General features: G+C 42.4%; 1 protein-coding gene across 2 annotated transcripts in view; it reads right to left on the bottom strand.

The window, feature by feature from the left end:
- The window catches only part of DYM (dymeclin), a 338,342-nt gene that overhangs the window by 102,881 nt on the left and 219,728 nt on the right, over positions 1-15,733 (bottom strand). For both annotated transcript variants that reach the window (XM_032882545.1, XM_032882546.1), the window contains one exon: positions 4,236-4,338. In XM_032882545.1, the coding sequence (XP_032738436.1) occupies positions 4,236-4,338 (103 nt within the window). The remainder of the gene's footprint in view (positions 1-4,235; positions 4,339-15,733) is intronic.

Below are 15,733 nucleotides of genomic sequence, written 5' to 3'. Positions count from 1 at the left end.
ACCCTTTAATATTCTTGGAAATCTCTGATGCTCTCAAAAAACCCATTTTTATGTCATAATATGCATTGGTATTTATCATATTATGAATTAAAACTAAGAACAATTTAAAGCACGAGAATACACAAGTACACGTTCTGTGAGCTGCCAGTGAAACGATCCCTCATCATAAAGCCTCTGGACAACTCTACTGTTCAGTCATGGGTAAAGGAAAGTAAAAATGAGAACTTGGAGAACCTTTGGAATGTGTGTGTGGACACATCCACACAGACACATATACACAAGTTGGTAACATTACACTTGCTTAGCATTCAATGATAAACTCTTAGCTGCTATTTACACTCTAGCTGATTTTTCTGATTCTGTCTCCTTCATCTTTTTGGCTGCGTCTTTTTAGCTTCTGTCCTTGCAATTACTGTTTAAAGTTAGATGGCAGAGTCAGTCCTTTAGAAAGGTTCCCAGGTTGGTTGAAGATCAAAGGACAATATAAGGGGCACCTGGGTGGCTCAGTGGGTTAAAGCCTCTGCCTTCGGTTCAGGTCATGATCTCAGCACTCAGCATCCTGGGATCGAGCCCCGCATCGGGCTCTCTGCTCATCAGGGAGCCTGCTTGCTCCTCTCTCTCTGCCTGCCTCTCTGCCTACTTGTGATCTCTCCCTCTCTCTCTCTGTCAAATAAATAAGTAAAATCTTTTTTTTTTTTTTTTAAAAAGGACATTATAATTTGGTTCCTTATGGTTCCACCTAGAATAAGACTCAGATTCCTCTTATCCTAAATACTTGCCAAGATGGTTGCCGGAAATTAGGGGAAAAAAGCTTAGAGGACACTGTAACAATATTCGTAATTTAAAAACCACAGGTATAGGTTTAAACCACAATTACAGCTCATTTATTATTTTTGTTTCACTTTATGTATTCAGGTCTGTCGTACAGGACTCAAGTGGCTTTAAAAAAAAAAAAAAGATGCGGAAAGATTCTCCTTTAGAATTCTCCCCTGCTCTAGTCACTGATTTCACTTTTAGGAAACCCTAAAAAGACAGCAAAGTGCAGCCACATGGCCGGCTGGACTGCACGTGCTTTCCCAGACGTCTTTACCGCCCCTGGAGAGAGGCTGCAGAAACAGCTCTCCCTCTCTGTGCTCAGCATTCTCTCTCCCAAAGAGGACCTGAGTGCAGTTTTTGTTTTATTTCCCCTTCAGCAGCCAGTCCCCTCATTATCTAGAACCCGGTGGAAGGCTTCAGGTCTCCCCTGAGCTGTCCCACCAAACAAGGCCGTACTGAAGGGTGAACACTCATGCTTTTTTAACTTGCTATTTGTTTTCTATGTTGTTACTCAACGGACTTGTGAATTACACAGTACAATGAGAGTAAGTGTTTTCTTAATAAACTCAGAAAGCTCCAGGCAGACTGAGAGTACTCTGTGTATTACAGTGAGAAGAACACATGATTATTTTTGAGCGCTTATTCAAACCCATCTGATCCCGGTGGGAAAGGACAGTCACGGCTCGGATAGAAGTGACCTCTTATGCTGTCAGGGACCCACTGCTGCATTTTGACCCTTTCCTTCTCCATCTTTACAAATATGTGGTCTACAGCATGAGTCCAGAACACAGAGTTTTATGTGGCTGTTGGCAGAGACGTTTAATTAAGATTTCTAGGGAGGGGAAAAAAGGGAGAAACATTTTGTTTTCCCAGTTAATGACCAATTTCAAAGAGAATGACAGTGGGAACATGGTTTCAAATACACAGATCACTTATAGTGTTTTGCACTGTGGGAATGACAAGGGAACACGCTCAGTTATGATTAAAGAAAACACACAGCAGTGACTTCTCTCGTCACCACATGGCTAAGTGGCTGCCATCACGATGGACCCCGATGCCATCACCACTACTGAATCAGGGTGACCCACCCTCTGCAATGAACTCTGAGGAAAGATGGCAAAATTTGAGTTCATTAGCCCATCTGTTGTGATTCGTAAAGTCTCTCACACACAAATGTTAAAATAAGGACTGTCAATGACAGATTCTACGTGGAATTTTCCGTGTATTTCTATGAACCAGATACTTAAAAAAATTCATTTTTACCTAGAGAAAATTTAATGCAAGAACAAGTCAGCAACTTAAAAACTATCAGTTTCAATAGTAGAACTGGTGTGTCTGTTAGGAGCTTAACCTATCCTTTCATTGCATAATCACTTTCATGACTGGCGGATACCATTAAATATGATCCATTTTCTCAAAGACATAGTGATTTTCTGGTCTCTGATTACAGGAGAATGCTACTAGCACACCCTCAACACTAAATACATTCAACACATTTTTGTGGAAGAAATGACATAGGAGTGCTATGTAAGCAAATGGTAATTATATAAAAATAACAAAACATTTATAGAGGGGGCGCTTGGGTGGCTCAGTGGGTTAAAGCCTCTGCCTTTGGCTCAGGTCATGATCTCAGGGTCCTGGGATCGAGCCCCGCGTCGGGCTCTCTGCTCAGCGGGGAGCCTGCTTCCCTTCCTCTCTCTGCCTGCTTCTCTGCCTACTTGTGATCTCTGTCTGTTGAGTGAATGAATAAAATCTTTAAAAAAAAAACTTATAGAGGAATTGAAGGGTTTTTTTCTCTTTTTTTGGAGAGGGAAGGGTAGAGGGAGAGAGAATTTTAAGCAGGATCCAGCCACAGCACGGAGCCTGATGCACGGCTCTATCTCACAACACTGAGATCATGACCTGACCTGAAATCAAGAGTTGGATGCTTAACGGACTGAGCTGCCCTGGAGTCCCTGAATTCAAGTTCTTAATAAACGCAATCCCCACGGCCACTCAGAGGCCCCAACTGAGGTTTTCAAGGAATGATTAGGAAGAAATATTTTTCTTATAACAAGTCCTGACTCGGATAGAAGTGAGCTATTATGCTAATTTTTGGAAAAAGTTGAGAATATTCAGTTAGCAGGAAAATAATCAAAGATACTTTTTTTTTTTTTTGGGTAAAAGAGAAGTCCTTTGGAATTACAAACTTAATACCTTAATGGGAATGACAGATCATCACATCACACGCATACACAAAATAAATAAAAGGGAAGAAAAACAGCACGAGTCGGGCTGCGGCTGCACCCAGCCATCTCTGTTTATCAGCGACCGCTATCGGGACTGGGGGCCGTTCCCACAGTCTCGTATCAGCACAGCCATTTAGAAATGAAACAAACCACAGGAAACAAAACAAGTTCGCCGGCTGTCTGGTATGCATCACCACTTCAAACTCCGAACTTAAAAATTCTCTCATGAAGTTCTTAAGTATCAACCCACTGAGAATTGTTGTCCTTGTTAGAACTCGATGGACTACTTCTGTGGTCTATGACAAGATAATTTTTAGCATCCTCATCCAAGCCATGTTCCAAAATGTAAGGAAGGTCACGGACAGTGGCACTGCCCTGAAGGCACTCCTAATATTCTCCTTCCTGTTATTCTAGAATGTTCATGCCTGTGCCGCTCCCATTCCACTCTGCTGTCATTATCTGAGGTGAGGTGGGAATAAGCTCTTTATCTCTAAAGTGGATGAAACCATGGCAACACGTGAGTGCTGTCCACCACTGACCGTGGCTCACAGGACCAGCGCAGCGCACTGAGCTGAGTGGAGCCATTGAAGAGTGTCTCTCCCTGGAACGGAGAACTGGGGCTTCAAGACTGGTCAGGCGGCTATTGATACGACACTCCCAGAGCGAGAGGAAGGCTGGAGTGGCTATTTTAGGTCCAAGTCAACACATAGGGAAATCTGGCCAATCGAGAATAATAGCTCAAGAGTAAAGCGGAAGCAAAGGAACCAGAGCCTAGAAACTGAAGAGCCTCAAAAAGACAGGATGTTCTTGAATCCAAAGGCTTCTCAAGTTCAGGTTCTGGTTCTCTGTGAAATCCAGCCCCTGTATCTCTGCCCCTCGAGTTCAGTGACAAACCACTGCGTGTTTTCTGTGAAACCGCTTCTTTTGCTTCCATGTAACTAGTTTGAGTGGGTTTCTTGCCTGAGGTAACAAGGGTCCTAATTATTAACAGTAACTGGCTTAGGGCTGACTTTCTTTAACCACTTGTTAATAATCACTTAAAAGTTTTCCCCTTGATGTGAGACACCATTCCTTTGTCTGCATATTAGAGGCACCAAGATCATAGTCAGACCTTGAGAACAGAGATCATTACTTATGAACCTAACAATGAAAGGGAAACGTGTTACTGACAATGTAAGGTTAACTACTTACGTAATCTGGTAGAGGAACATCGTTGGCACTCAGTGACCCTCTCAAGGACTGTGTGGCTTGTTCCAGAACTTTGTTGTGTTTTTTAGACAGCAAGGAAAACAAACTGAAAGAAACAAAAAACAAAAAAAGAGAGAAATAAGTGTCTCCTTTTCTGGGTTTTATTCGGTATTATAGTTCTGCAGAATGTCATATTCTAAAATACACATGCATGATTTTTTTTCTTCATGCCTCTGTTAACAGCAGGATCAATGATACTATCGATATAACAAAAAAATAAAGTGAGGAGAATGTTTAAATTACAGGGATTCAAAAGAATAAAAAAAGTTTGGCAGCTTAAAATTCTACTGCAAACATAGGAGAATTTTCCAGTATCGAGGAAAAAATAGTGGATAGAGATTCAGACAGACTGAGGGGCACTGGGCTTCCTGAGTCACTCTGAGGGCAAGCTATGACTAGCCCCTTGGACTTGTACCTCAATTTCCTCATCCTTCAAAGAAGCGTGTTGGATTAAATTATTTCTCTAGGATAAGAGAGTCAATCACTTTCTATCACAGCTTTATCTTCTTATTTCTTAAAACAATGACTTTAAATATATGTATTATAAGATTTCCACTTCTGGTCATGACGGACTAACCAAACCCAAATAACCTTCTTGCTATTAATACCTTAAAAAATGGGCAAAAGATATGAAATGACTTTTCAGCTGGTGTACATCTGCAGTGCAGGACTAGGATCCCTAGAAGAGAGTAACTGCCTAAAGAACGTTCCAGACTGGGACCCAGGGAGTGCACGGCAGCATCATGGTGAGCTGAAAAGCCAGAGGGGTCAGGGCTTGGGGCTGTGTGGCAGGTGGAATTTGCATGCAGATTATTCGACTGGGGAGAACTCCAAGAGGTAGGTCCAGAAACCTGCTCAAGTCTTCTCCACTTGAGGTTCAGTTTTGTTTTACCTTCCAAGGTTAAAAGTAAACCTTACACTTTCTGCTCACACCCACTGCCATGACGCACAGGTAGCTACTATGTACCAGCACTTTATTGCCTGTGGTCCCAGAAATGTTAAAGGTGGCAAGGCTATACATATACACGCATCTTTTTTATTTCACCCAATGTGTACTGTTCCGTACTTCACACTTTTTTCATTGAACAATATAGTCCTTGATCCATTCAATAAATGTTGAGGGCCAGGAATGGACATCTAAGCTTATGGATATACTATAATTTATTTATCTTTAGCCCATTATTAATCAATCATTGCAACATTTCCAGTTTTTTTTTTTTTAAACAGCACTGTGATGAACACCTTTGTATATGATTTTTTAGCATATTGAAGTGAGATTATGTACAGGATAAATTCCTTGAAGTAAAATTGCCAAGTAAAAGAATAACGGAATAGGATAGTGAACTGCATTAGCCATATACATTTCAAATATGCAAATTATTTTGTAAATTATGAAAATAAAAGGCAAAAATTTGTTGGGGTTGTGTACAAAGTGTATTCACATGGAAATGCATAAAGAAAAAAATTACTAAGGTTCTTTTAATTTGTTAGCAGCACCTTTGAGGAATAAAGGGAATTTCAGGAGTTTTTTCTGAGACCAAAGGAACTTTGACGGTCAGTTCTTACCCAGGGCATGGCAAGTCTCAGAGGCATGAACTGATGCCCAAACAAAAAGGGAAAGCATTAAAAATGCTTGAAAGAAGTACACTTCTTGGTATTAGTCAGAAGAAGAGGGGCAAGTGAAGGCAGACAGCGGCCTTTGTTGAGTTTACAAAATACCAGCAACCTGGGGTTCTGTCTGCGTCCTCCCAGCGTCCCTTCAGAGGATAGCAGAGGTAATCCATGGTACCTTCCATCAAAATTGAAGAGAATTCTTAAACAAGTTGTAGGAATCAAAGCAAAAAGGATCTGAAATTGTTTCCTTAGGAGAAGAAAGGCTAGTTTTGTTTATTTTCAAAGAGAATACTAACAATCCGCTTTCCTTGTTAGAAGAAGACAAAACAAGGAAGTAAGACTCAGTTCTAACGTAAGCTCTTTCATTTGGGTATAACAGAAAATCTGACTGGTGAGGGCCGAAAATGTTGACTGGTCCACCTCAAGGAGCTGTGGCTACTGCTCCCAGCTGTTCCTAAGAAAGCTGGTGTGGGACCAGCTGATTTGAGGCCACTTCAAGTTTACTATCACAAATGAGAAACAGCATTCACACTTGACTTCAAGCTGTTATTCTCCTACAACTTAATAGGCTTTTCCCTCAGATCTTAAAGAGCTTTCAATTTTTTTTTTTTTTAACATTCTAATTCTGGCTCGCATTTAATTTTTTTTTTTTAAAGATTTTATTTATTTATTTGTCAGAGAGAGAGCACAAGCAGGCAGAGCGGCAGGCAGAGGCAGAGAGAGAAGCAGGCTCCTGACTGAGCAAGGAGCCCTATGTGGGACTCGATCCAGGAACCTGAGATCATGACCTGAGCCGAAGGCAGCGGCTTGACCCACTGAGCCACCCAGGCGTCCCCACATTTAACTTTTTAAGGCAAAAGGACCTAAATGTATATGAGATGTGGCTTGTAAATTGCTGAGAAAAGTAAATTCTGGTGAAAACTTTGCAATCAAACTATGAGCCCCCTAGCTTACTGCCAGTTAGAGCTAATGGTAGAGATGTATGGTGTTTGCGTGTAAAGGGGTAATTCTGAGCAAAACTGGCTTTCAGGTGTACTATTCACTTAGGATATTGCTGCCAGAGTCCTTGTTTTTTTTGTTTGTTTGTTTGTTTGTTTTTAAGATTTTATTTATTGATTTGACAGAGAGAGATCACAAGTAGACAGAGAGGCAGGCAGAGAGAGAGAGAGAGAGAGAGAGAGAGAGAAGCAGGCTCCCTGCTGAGCAGAGAGCCCGATGCGGGACTCGATCCCAGGACCCTGAGATCATGACCTGAGCGGAAGGCAGCGGCTTAACCCACTAAACCACCCAGGCGCCCACAGAGTCCTTGTTTTTAATCTTAGAAAAAGACTAGATTTTTCTTTTATACAAGTATGTTCACTACAAATTGGTTTAACAATGAAAAACTGAAAATCAGAACGCTGACGAACAGTGTGGGTTAATACTGCAGGAGAGTCCTGTAAGGAAACCTACAGAGCAATGGAAAGTTATCTGAGGGTCCGTGCAACAATACGGATAAAGCTCCAAAACAAGGGTATTTTACATGCAAGGATTCTAGTGGAGGAATGCGGCCAAAGTAGTATTATTTACATAGTGTATTAAAAATGCAAAAATGGTATTACCGATCTTCTACAGATAAAACATGAAATAATAAACCATATGGAAATGATAAATACTATATTTAAGACAGCCATTCTTCACTGAGAAAGGGAAGGAAATGGGATCAGAGAGGGAAAAAAATAAGGGATTTAGCTCTCTCTGAATCTTTCTCTCGTTCTCTCTTTAAAATGTTGTTTTTGTTATGCTGGATATATATACATAGGGGATCGCTGTATTACTCTCTTTGATATATGCCTGAAATATTATATACATTTTAAAAAAATGGAATAAAAAGAATACACTATCCTAAAGAAAAGAGAGCCCCTGCGAACAGCCAACCTTTCAGAACAGAAAGGAGCATGTGGATAGACTCTGCATGGTTAGTCCTCCATGAGATACGCTCAGAAAACCACCAGCTGCTTTTGGAAAGGGCTGCCGTTCAGGGCTCACAGGCAGCGGCGGGAGACCAGGCCAGAACAGAGGTGGTTTAGGACGGACTGTGAAGGACCACTTAGGGCACATTGCAAGCCCTGGACTTGACTCAACATGGAGAAGCAGCTAAAGGAACATTAGTCTTACAAAATGACAAAAGAGACACGTTCCTTGCTCCCAAGGAGCTGAAATCTAAGGTGCTAAGAAAAAGAAAAAGCCTGTAATTCCGAAATCGGAGGACACCGTGGGTCTCCAGAGTGTGCTGAGGGAACACAGAGGAAGGCTAGGTACCTGTCACAGGAAATCTTCCCTGTGGCCTCGGAGGTCAGGGGCTTGCTGGTGGGGAGACGTACGGGGGAGGGAGAGTACGGAACTCAGAAGGGGAAATGGTGTGCCCAGAGGCTCAGAGAGGCTCAAGCGAAGGAGTGCCATGGCCGAATGACGCGAGACCACGGGGTGAGGGCGGCCAGAGAGGAAGCACAGCAAGACAGCGACGCGCCTGTTACAAAAACCATGCTACGAGGTTTGCATCTCCACTCATGTCACTGAGGCAGGCAGTAAGTCAAACATTTACCAAGAACCTACGATGTGCGGGGCAATGTGCAAAATGCCCGGGAGACAGTGACAAGCAAGGGCAGCGCGGTCTTTGTCCTGCCCTCCTGGGAGGGGTGGCTGGTAGGGGAGGACAAACCTACACAGAAGGTTCTACCGTCGGAACAGTGAGGGCCGGTGGGACACAGATGAGGCTGCCCAGCTGCCCCTGGAGACAGGAACAGGAAGGCATGGCTGGAGGGGACGCCCGAGCTGGATCTGAGGGAACTGTCAGGAGTGAGCCAAGCAAGTGAGGCAAAGGTAGAGGTCGTCTGCACAGAGAAAGGAGCACAAGGGAGGACAGAGACATCTGAGCACTGTTGGCATAGGCAACAGGATGGCACGCGTGTTCACCAAATGTTACATTTGTGGCGGAGCACACCATCAATGCTGGGCCAGCAATGGGGCCAGTTTATGAAGTGTCTCTCATGTCTCGCTTAGATCTTGGACTTTATCATGAAAGCAGAGGTTTTTGTTGTGGTGGTTGTTGTTTTTTTGTTTTGTTTTTTAAGATTTATTTATTTCTTTGAGAGAGAGAGCAGGATGGGCAGAGGGAGACAATATCCAGCAGACCCCGCTGAGTGCAGAGCCCATGAGATCATGATCTGAGCTGAAACTGAGAACCAGATGCTTGACTGAGCCACCCAGGTGCCCCTTGAAAGCCAGAGGTGTTTTGTGACAGCAGGAGACACGAAAGCAAAGCTGCTGTGTCTGGTGTTCAGGCGGGGAGTGTAGGGCAAGAGATAGACAGGAAGCGATCAGTCCTTTTTCATATGTGTCCTCGGTCTCTCCCCAGTGTGCTCTCATCCCATGGAGGTGATCCAGTTCCTGCCACAGAACCTCAGGGCTCTAGGAAGCCACGTCTGAAAAATACAGGCCCAAGCAGTGAGGCACAAGCACATCACTGCTGTGTTTGTTTCAGAAAGATCCCTCCCCGCCTCAAGGGGAAGAGGACAGGCAAACAAGTGCCGAAGCAGAAAGATCCTTTAGGTAACTAACCTCATGGCTCAAAATAAAAGAGCAGGAGGTAACCAAGCTAAGGCAGTACGAGCCACTAGGAAGGCAGAGAGACAACAGAGACAGTGACAAAAGGGAGTCCCGGGTGACTCCAAAGTTCCCAAATGGGAAACAGCAGCTGGCTGAGAATGTGACCGAATGTGCTGGGAAGAGAAGAGCGTCAGAGAAGGCAGAGGGCCCAGGAAGCCCACGGCTGTGCCCCAGCAGCAGGAGCGACTAGGACATACACGCACGGCTCGCTGTTCATCAAACCATCAGGTGAGGCCAGTGCTATCATTATCCATCCTGTGTTTGGTTTTTAGGGAGGATAATCAAAGCAGAGAGGAGTTAAGTACTTTGCTTAAGGCACAGGGCTACTAAGTGGTGGGGTCAGGAGTCAAGTTCAGGGGCAGGCCAAGTTCCAGAATCTGTGCTCTTAATGATTCTGCCACGAAAGCCAGAGATGCGCAGGAATATCCAGATGGAGATGGTAAGAAATACCCAGTGGGCAGTTCAGAAACATGAAGCTGGTGCTCCGGGAGAGAGCAGAGAACTTTGGAGGGTGATCGGCATCAGCGGCCATCACACAAGTACACGTGACCACCCAAGGATAATGTGTCAAGTGAGAAAAGAAGAACAAGGTCAGGATTCCGGGAAACACCAAGACTAAAAAAGGGAAACAGCAAAGTGGCCTTAGAGAAATAGAAGTGGAAGAACAAAAAGTGAAAGACATTTTGGAAGCCAAGAGAATAGTCTCAAGGGGAGAGTGGTCATCACTGCCAACAGGTAAAGAAGCATTAAAGAAAAAAAAAAAAAAGAAAGAAAGAAAGAAACAAAATCACGCGATTTGGCTCAAGGAAAGAAAACAATGGTGACCTTACCAAAACCTTTCTTGGAGTGGAGGAGGCGGCTGAAGGGAACCCCCGTGGTTGAGAGAGAAGCCTGATGTGGGGAAGTGGCAGTGGGGGGGGGGGCAAAGAGCTAGAGTAAGACCCTGAAGGGGAAGCAACACAGAAGGGTCACTTCCTAGGAGGTGAGAGGGGGGCTCCCTCCCAGAGAACTGCAGACCTTCCCCACGACAGCCTTGCCCCCCTCACAACTTGTAGTCACCTTCCCTCATCATGGCGGTCACCAGAGAGACAAGGAGCACCTCAACTCCCCAGAAGAATGGGAAGTTAGGAAACTGAGGTACAGAGTTGACAGTGCCTCTGAGATTAAAGTTACACAGGGTAGTGAACTCAAAGTTCTTGGCAAAGCCTAAAGAGCTATTTTAAAATGTCAAGATACGGGACTCCTGGGTGGCTCAGTTGGTTGGATGACTGCTTTCGGCTCAGGTCACGATCCCGGAGTCCCGGGATCGAGTCCCGCATCGGGCTCCCAGCTCCATGGGGAGTCTGCTTCTCCCTCTGACCTTCTTCTCGCTCATGCTCTCTCTCACTGCCTCTCTCTCAAATAAATAAAATCTTTAAAAAAATATATATAAAATGTCAAGATATACAAAATATTATTAAAGTTAATAAGAGCAAAGCTGCAGACAGGAACCAAATCTCCTTTTATGCCAAGCCTGAGACTTTCTCCTCTGCAGGCAGAAACTCCTTCTTCATGCAGGAAGCCCTCCTTTCCCCTCTCTGTGCATCTGAATGCTACTCATCCCTCAGGGCCCAAGTGCATGCTGCCCATTCCATCCCATCTGTGAAGGATCTGTCTAACCTGTGCTCACCCTCCATCTGAACTACACTAACTTCACGCCTCAACCAACACTTCCATATAGTCTCACACTGTGCTTACCTTGTTTTTAATCAGCTTTATTGAGGAATCATCAACATAGACTCCCAATTATCCAATTTTAAGTATACAATTTGATGAGGTTTGAAAAACTGAAACATTCATGGGCCTCATCACCGTAACTGTGATGTAGAATGTTTCCATTCCCATGGGACGCTCCCTGTAGCCCTCTGCAGTCCATCCCCTGCTCCACCCTGGGCAACCGCCAACCACAGAGCTGTTTCCTGTCACTGTGGTTCTACCATTTCTAGGTTTCAGGTAAATGGGATCATACCATGTGTACTCTTTTGGGTCTGGTTTCTATCACTTTAGTGTTCCACCCACGTTGTTTGGTGTATCTGGAATTCATTCCTTTTCATTGCCAAGTAGTTTTCCGTTGCATGAACAAACTTCAATTAGTTTATTTATTTATTAGTTGATGGACACTTGGGTTGTCTCTCTTTCTGAGCCATTAAAAATAAAGCTGCTATAAACATTCTTGCAAGTTTCTTTGTGAACAAACATCTTCATTTCTCTTGAATAAATATCACGATATTTGTTTAACCCCGTAAGAAGCGGCCCACCTGTCCTATATATTTGCTGGCACTTGCTAAGCCAGTCTTCTTCAATGGGCGGTTTCCTTCTTCTTCCTGAGTTTGTAAGAATTCTTTATAATATTCTAGATATAAGTCCTTTATCAGGTATTGTTTTGTAAATAATCTCCCCCAGACCGGCAGTGGCGGAGAGGTCTTTCTTTTCATTTTCTTGACAGTGCCCTTTGAAGAGCAAAATTTTAGAATCTGAGGGAGTCCAATTCATCAACTTTTAAAGAAAGACCTGTGTTTTTTTATTTGATATATACAGTTTATAGTTTTAAGTCTCCTATTTAAGGTCTGTGCTCCATTTGGATGTAAAAGTCAAGGTTTATGTTCTCCCGCTGGTTTTTTGCATATGAATATTTTACTGTTCTGGTGCCATTAGTTGATAAGACTATTCCTTCCCCCTTAAATTACCTTGATGAGCTTGTCAAAACTTCATTGACCATATACGCATGGGTCTATTTCTGGACTCTATTTCATTCCACTGGTCTATAAATCTATTGCCTACCAATAATACCACACTGCCCTGATTGCATTAGCTGTAATTTATAGTACATCTTGAAATCAGGTAGTGTGAGTTCTCCGTTAAGTTTTCTTTGTCAAAATTGCTTTTGGGTATTCTAGGATTTTTGCATAGACACATAAATTTTGGAATCAACTTGTCAATTTCTACCAAAGAACCTGGTGAGATTTTGATTAGGACTGTGTTAAATGTACAGATAAATTCTAGGATCTTAACAATACTGTCTCTGACCCATGAACATGGGATCACCTTGTTTATTTAAGTCTTTAATTTTTTTAAAAAAGATTTTATTTACTTATTTGACAGAGACAGACACAGCGAGAGAGGGAATACAAGCAGGGGGAGTTGGAGAGGCTAAGCAGGAAGCCTGATGGGGGCTGGGTCCCAGGACCCTGGGATCATGACCTGAGCCCAAGGCAGACGCTTAATGACTGAGCTACTCAGGTGCCCCTGAAGTCTTTAATGTTTTAAAAAAAATGTTTAATTAAAAAAATTTTATTATTGAAATACAGGTGACATACAGTGATATATTAATTTCAGGTGCGCAACATAGTGATTTGACTGGTCTTTTAAAATTTCTTTCAGCAATGTTTTAATTTTCAGTATACCCATTTTGCATGTATTTTAGTTATGGTTTTTCGTAAGTTCTTTCATAGTTTTATGCTACCATAAACAGTATTGCTTTTAAATTTTGATTTCTGATTGCCACATGAATATCAGAATACAATTACTGTTATATGACCTCTGTAACCTTTGACCTTGCTAAACTTATCTCTTTCAATTTTTTTGCAGATTAGGATTTTTTTTTTAAACATATGACCATGTTTTACGTGAATAAAGCCAGCTTTAAGTGTTCTTTTCTGATCTGAATTTCCAAAATTTCTTTTTCTGTCACTGTACTGCCTAAGACTTTTAGTATAATGTTAAATAAATGTGAGAGTGGATATCCTTGCCATTTTCTTGACCCTAGGAAAGAATATATTCAGGACTTTAGCTATAAATTGTCCATAGATGCCCTTTATCATGTTGAGGAAATCCCCTCTATTCCTTGTTAACTGATTTTTTTAAAAAAATCAGGAATAGATGCTGATATTATTAAAGTTTTTTCTTTATTATTATCTATTATTATTATTTTATATATTATTATTATTATTATTATTATTATTATTTTAAAGCTCTTTCTGTACCTACTAAGATGGTCATATGGTTTTCTTCTTAAGTCTTTTAAATATAGTGTATTGGCTGATTGATCATGGAATGTTGAGGCAACCTCACCTTCCTAGGATGGATCCCACTGGTTATCCTTTTCTATGCTGAGGAGAAATAACAAGAACAATGGTAGCTGTCACTTACTGAGAACATACTCTGACTCTATGCAAAGCACCTTACTTACCTTTCATAATTATTAACTAAATTTATATACAACAGGCTTAAGGGGGGTACTAATACTTTCATGACATTACACAAAGGAAACTAAGGCATTAGAGAGGTAAATTAACTTGCCAAGGATTATACTTCTCATGAGTGTAAGAGCTAGAATTTATACCTTGGTAATCTGACTTTCAGTTCTGCACTCATAACCGCCTTATTATCTCTCATCAGGAGATTTGTTTTACTGATTATGGTGATGATTCTTTTTCTAACCTTCATGATTCACTCCTACTCCCCTCTTTTAAGAACAGAACTAACCACTCTCCTGAAAAAAAGTGACTTCATGACACAAGGCTGAGTCAGTTACAGTACCCCGTCCCTGGATCACAAAGATAGGTCACTGGACATATGCTCTAAGCCGTGCCAGATGGAAACTTTCCCTAAGATTTTTTCTACCTAGAAACGGTGACAAAGACTGCTTTCCCCTGGGTGAGAAGACTGCAGAGATGTGAATCTGGACGTGCCTATGGCCATGATTTAGCTTCATGGAGAAAACCCACACGCAAGGAGAGAGAATGAACTTATGCTGAAACAGTGAAAGAGAAAGACACAGAGAAGGAGGCAGAGGAACTACTCTGGGGGTGCTCACTCCTCAGTTCAGGTCTCTGGAAACTCACCTCTGGACCCCCAACATCTGCATTTCTTTTGTGAGCTATTCTCCACTGAGCATCTCTTAAGACAAACCTCCATCTTCACACATGCTAGGGTCTGGTGTGGCTTATTCCTTCATCTGAACGTATCTGTTCAAATGTCATCTCATCTGGTTTCTGACTCTTTAGACAAATACCTAATTTTTTATGGCCAGGACATTATCTCTCCCCCCGCCCCATATTTTACTACATTAGAAAAACAAATATTTTCTCTCACTGAGCTAGAAATACAATCGACTTACACATCCAGTTTTTCTGGGAGTAATCCTCCAGTATTTTTCATGTGTGTTCAAAACTAGTTGACAGCAAAGCTGAGAGGGGTTGCTGCCAGACCGGATTTGGGGTATAAGAGGAGAAGAGTCAAGGATATCATCAAAGTTTTTACCCTAAGCAAATGGAATGATGAGCACATCATTTACTGAAAAAGGAAAAACTTTATAGGGAATAGGTTTCTAAGGAGATCATCAAAGGTTCCCTCTTGGATGTGGTAAGTGTGAGATGCCTATTTGTTACCCAGGTGGGAGCTTCAGGTAGACATTCTGGCTCAGGAAAGAGATTCTAGTTAAAGATATGCATTTGGGAACTGAAACATGAAACTGGAATTTAAACCCATTGCAATGGATGAGAAAACTCAGTATTGAATAGAGAGAGAAAAAAGAGAGACCAAGAAAGGCTCAAAACCAAGCTAGAAGTGAAGGAAGACTAGATGCTACGTATTTATACTCTGGAACTCAGGCAAGGTTCAGGTAAATAGAAGTACCAGTTATTAAAAAGTGGGGTACAGATGAGGCCAGAGACAGGAAGAGAGACTGAAAATCTGTATTTAAAAAGTCAGACTTTCAGTTCCCCTCTCCTCCCCTGCTCAGACCAATGAATGCCTTCCTTTTTGCTGCCAGAAAAAGAGAAGTGTTCACCCTTGAAAGGATGAAGCAGAAAGTGGGTTCTGACATATAAGGCACAACTAAGGATGAGTGTGCTGTCCCAAAAGAGGGTGACTACGTAAGAGTCTAGAGATCGAACACTGAAACCTCTGCCTTCAGCAACAACCACCCTTGCCCCCGGCTACGTTTGTACATTCAGGGGAAATACCAAGGACTACTCTCAGGAGAAACTGAGAAGTATAATAAAAATACTCCACAGATAGAGACATGGGGGAAGGGGGTGGTCCTCAAGAAACCCAGCCCAGCTGGAACAGTGTTAAGGAAGCCACCAGTCAACAAAGTCCAAACCGAGCACACAGAACTTCCAGTCACTTCTTTAGTG

The sequence above is a fragment of the Lontra canadensis genome, unplaced genomic scaffold, assembly GCF_010015895.1.
Source record: "Lontra canadensis isolate GAN:19392208 unplaced genomic scaffold, GSC_riverotter_1.0 scaffold82, whole genome shotgun sequence".
Classification (NCBI taxonomy): Eukaryota; Metazoa; Chordata; class Mammalia; order Carnivora; family Mustelidae; genus Lontra; species Lontra canadensis.
Note: the sequence above shows the minus strand (reverse complement) of the source record. Positions and strands in the feature narration are given on the sequence as shown.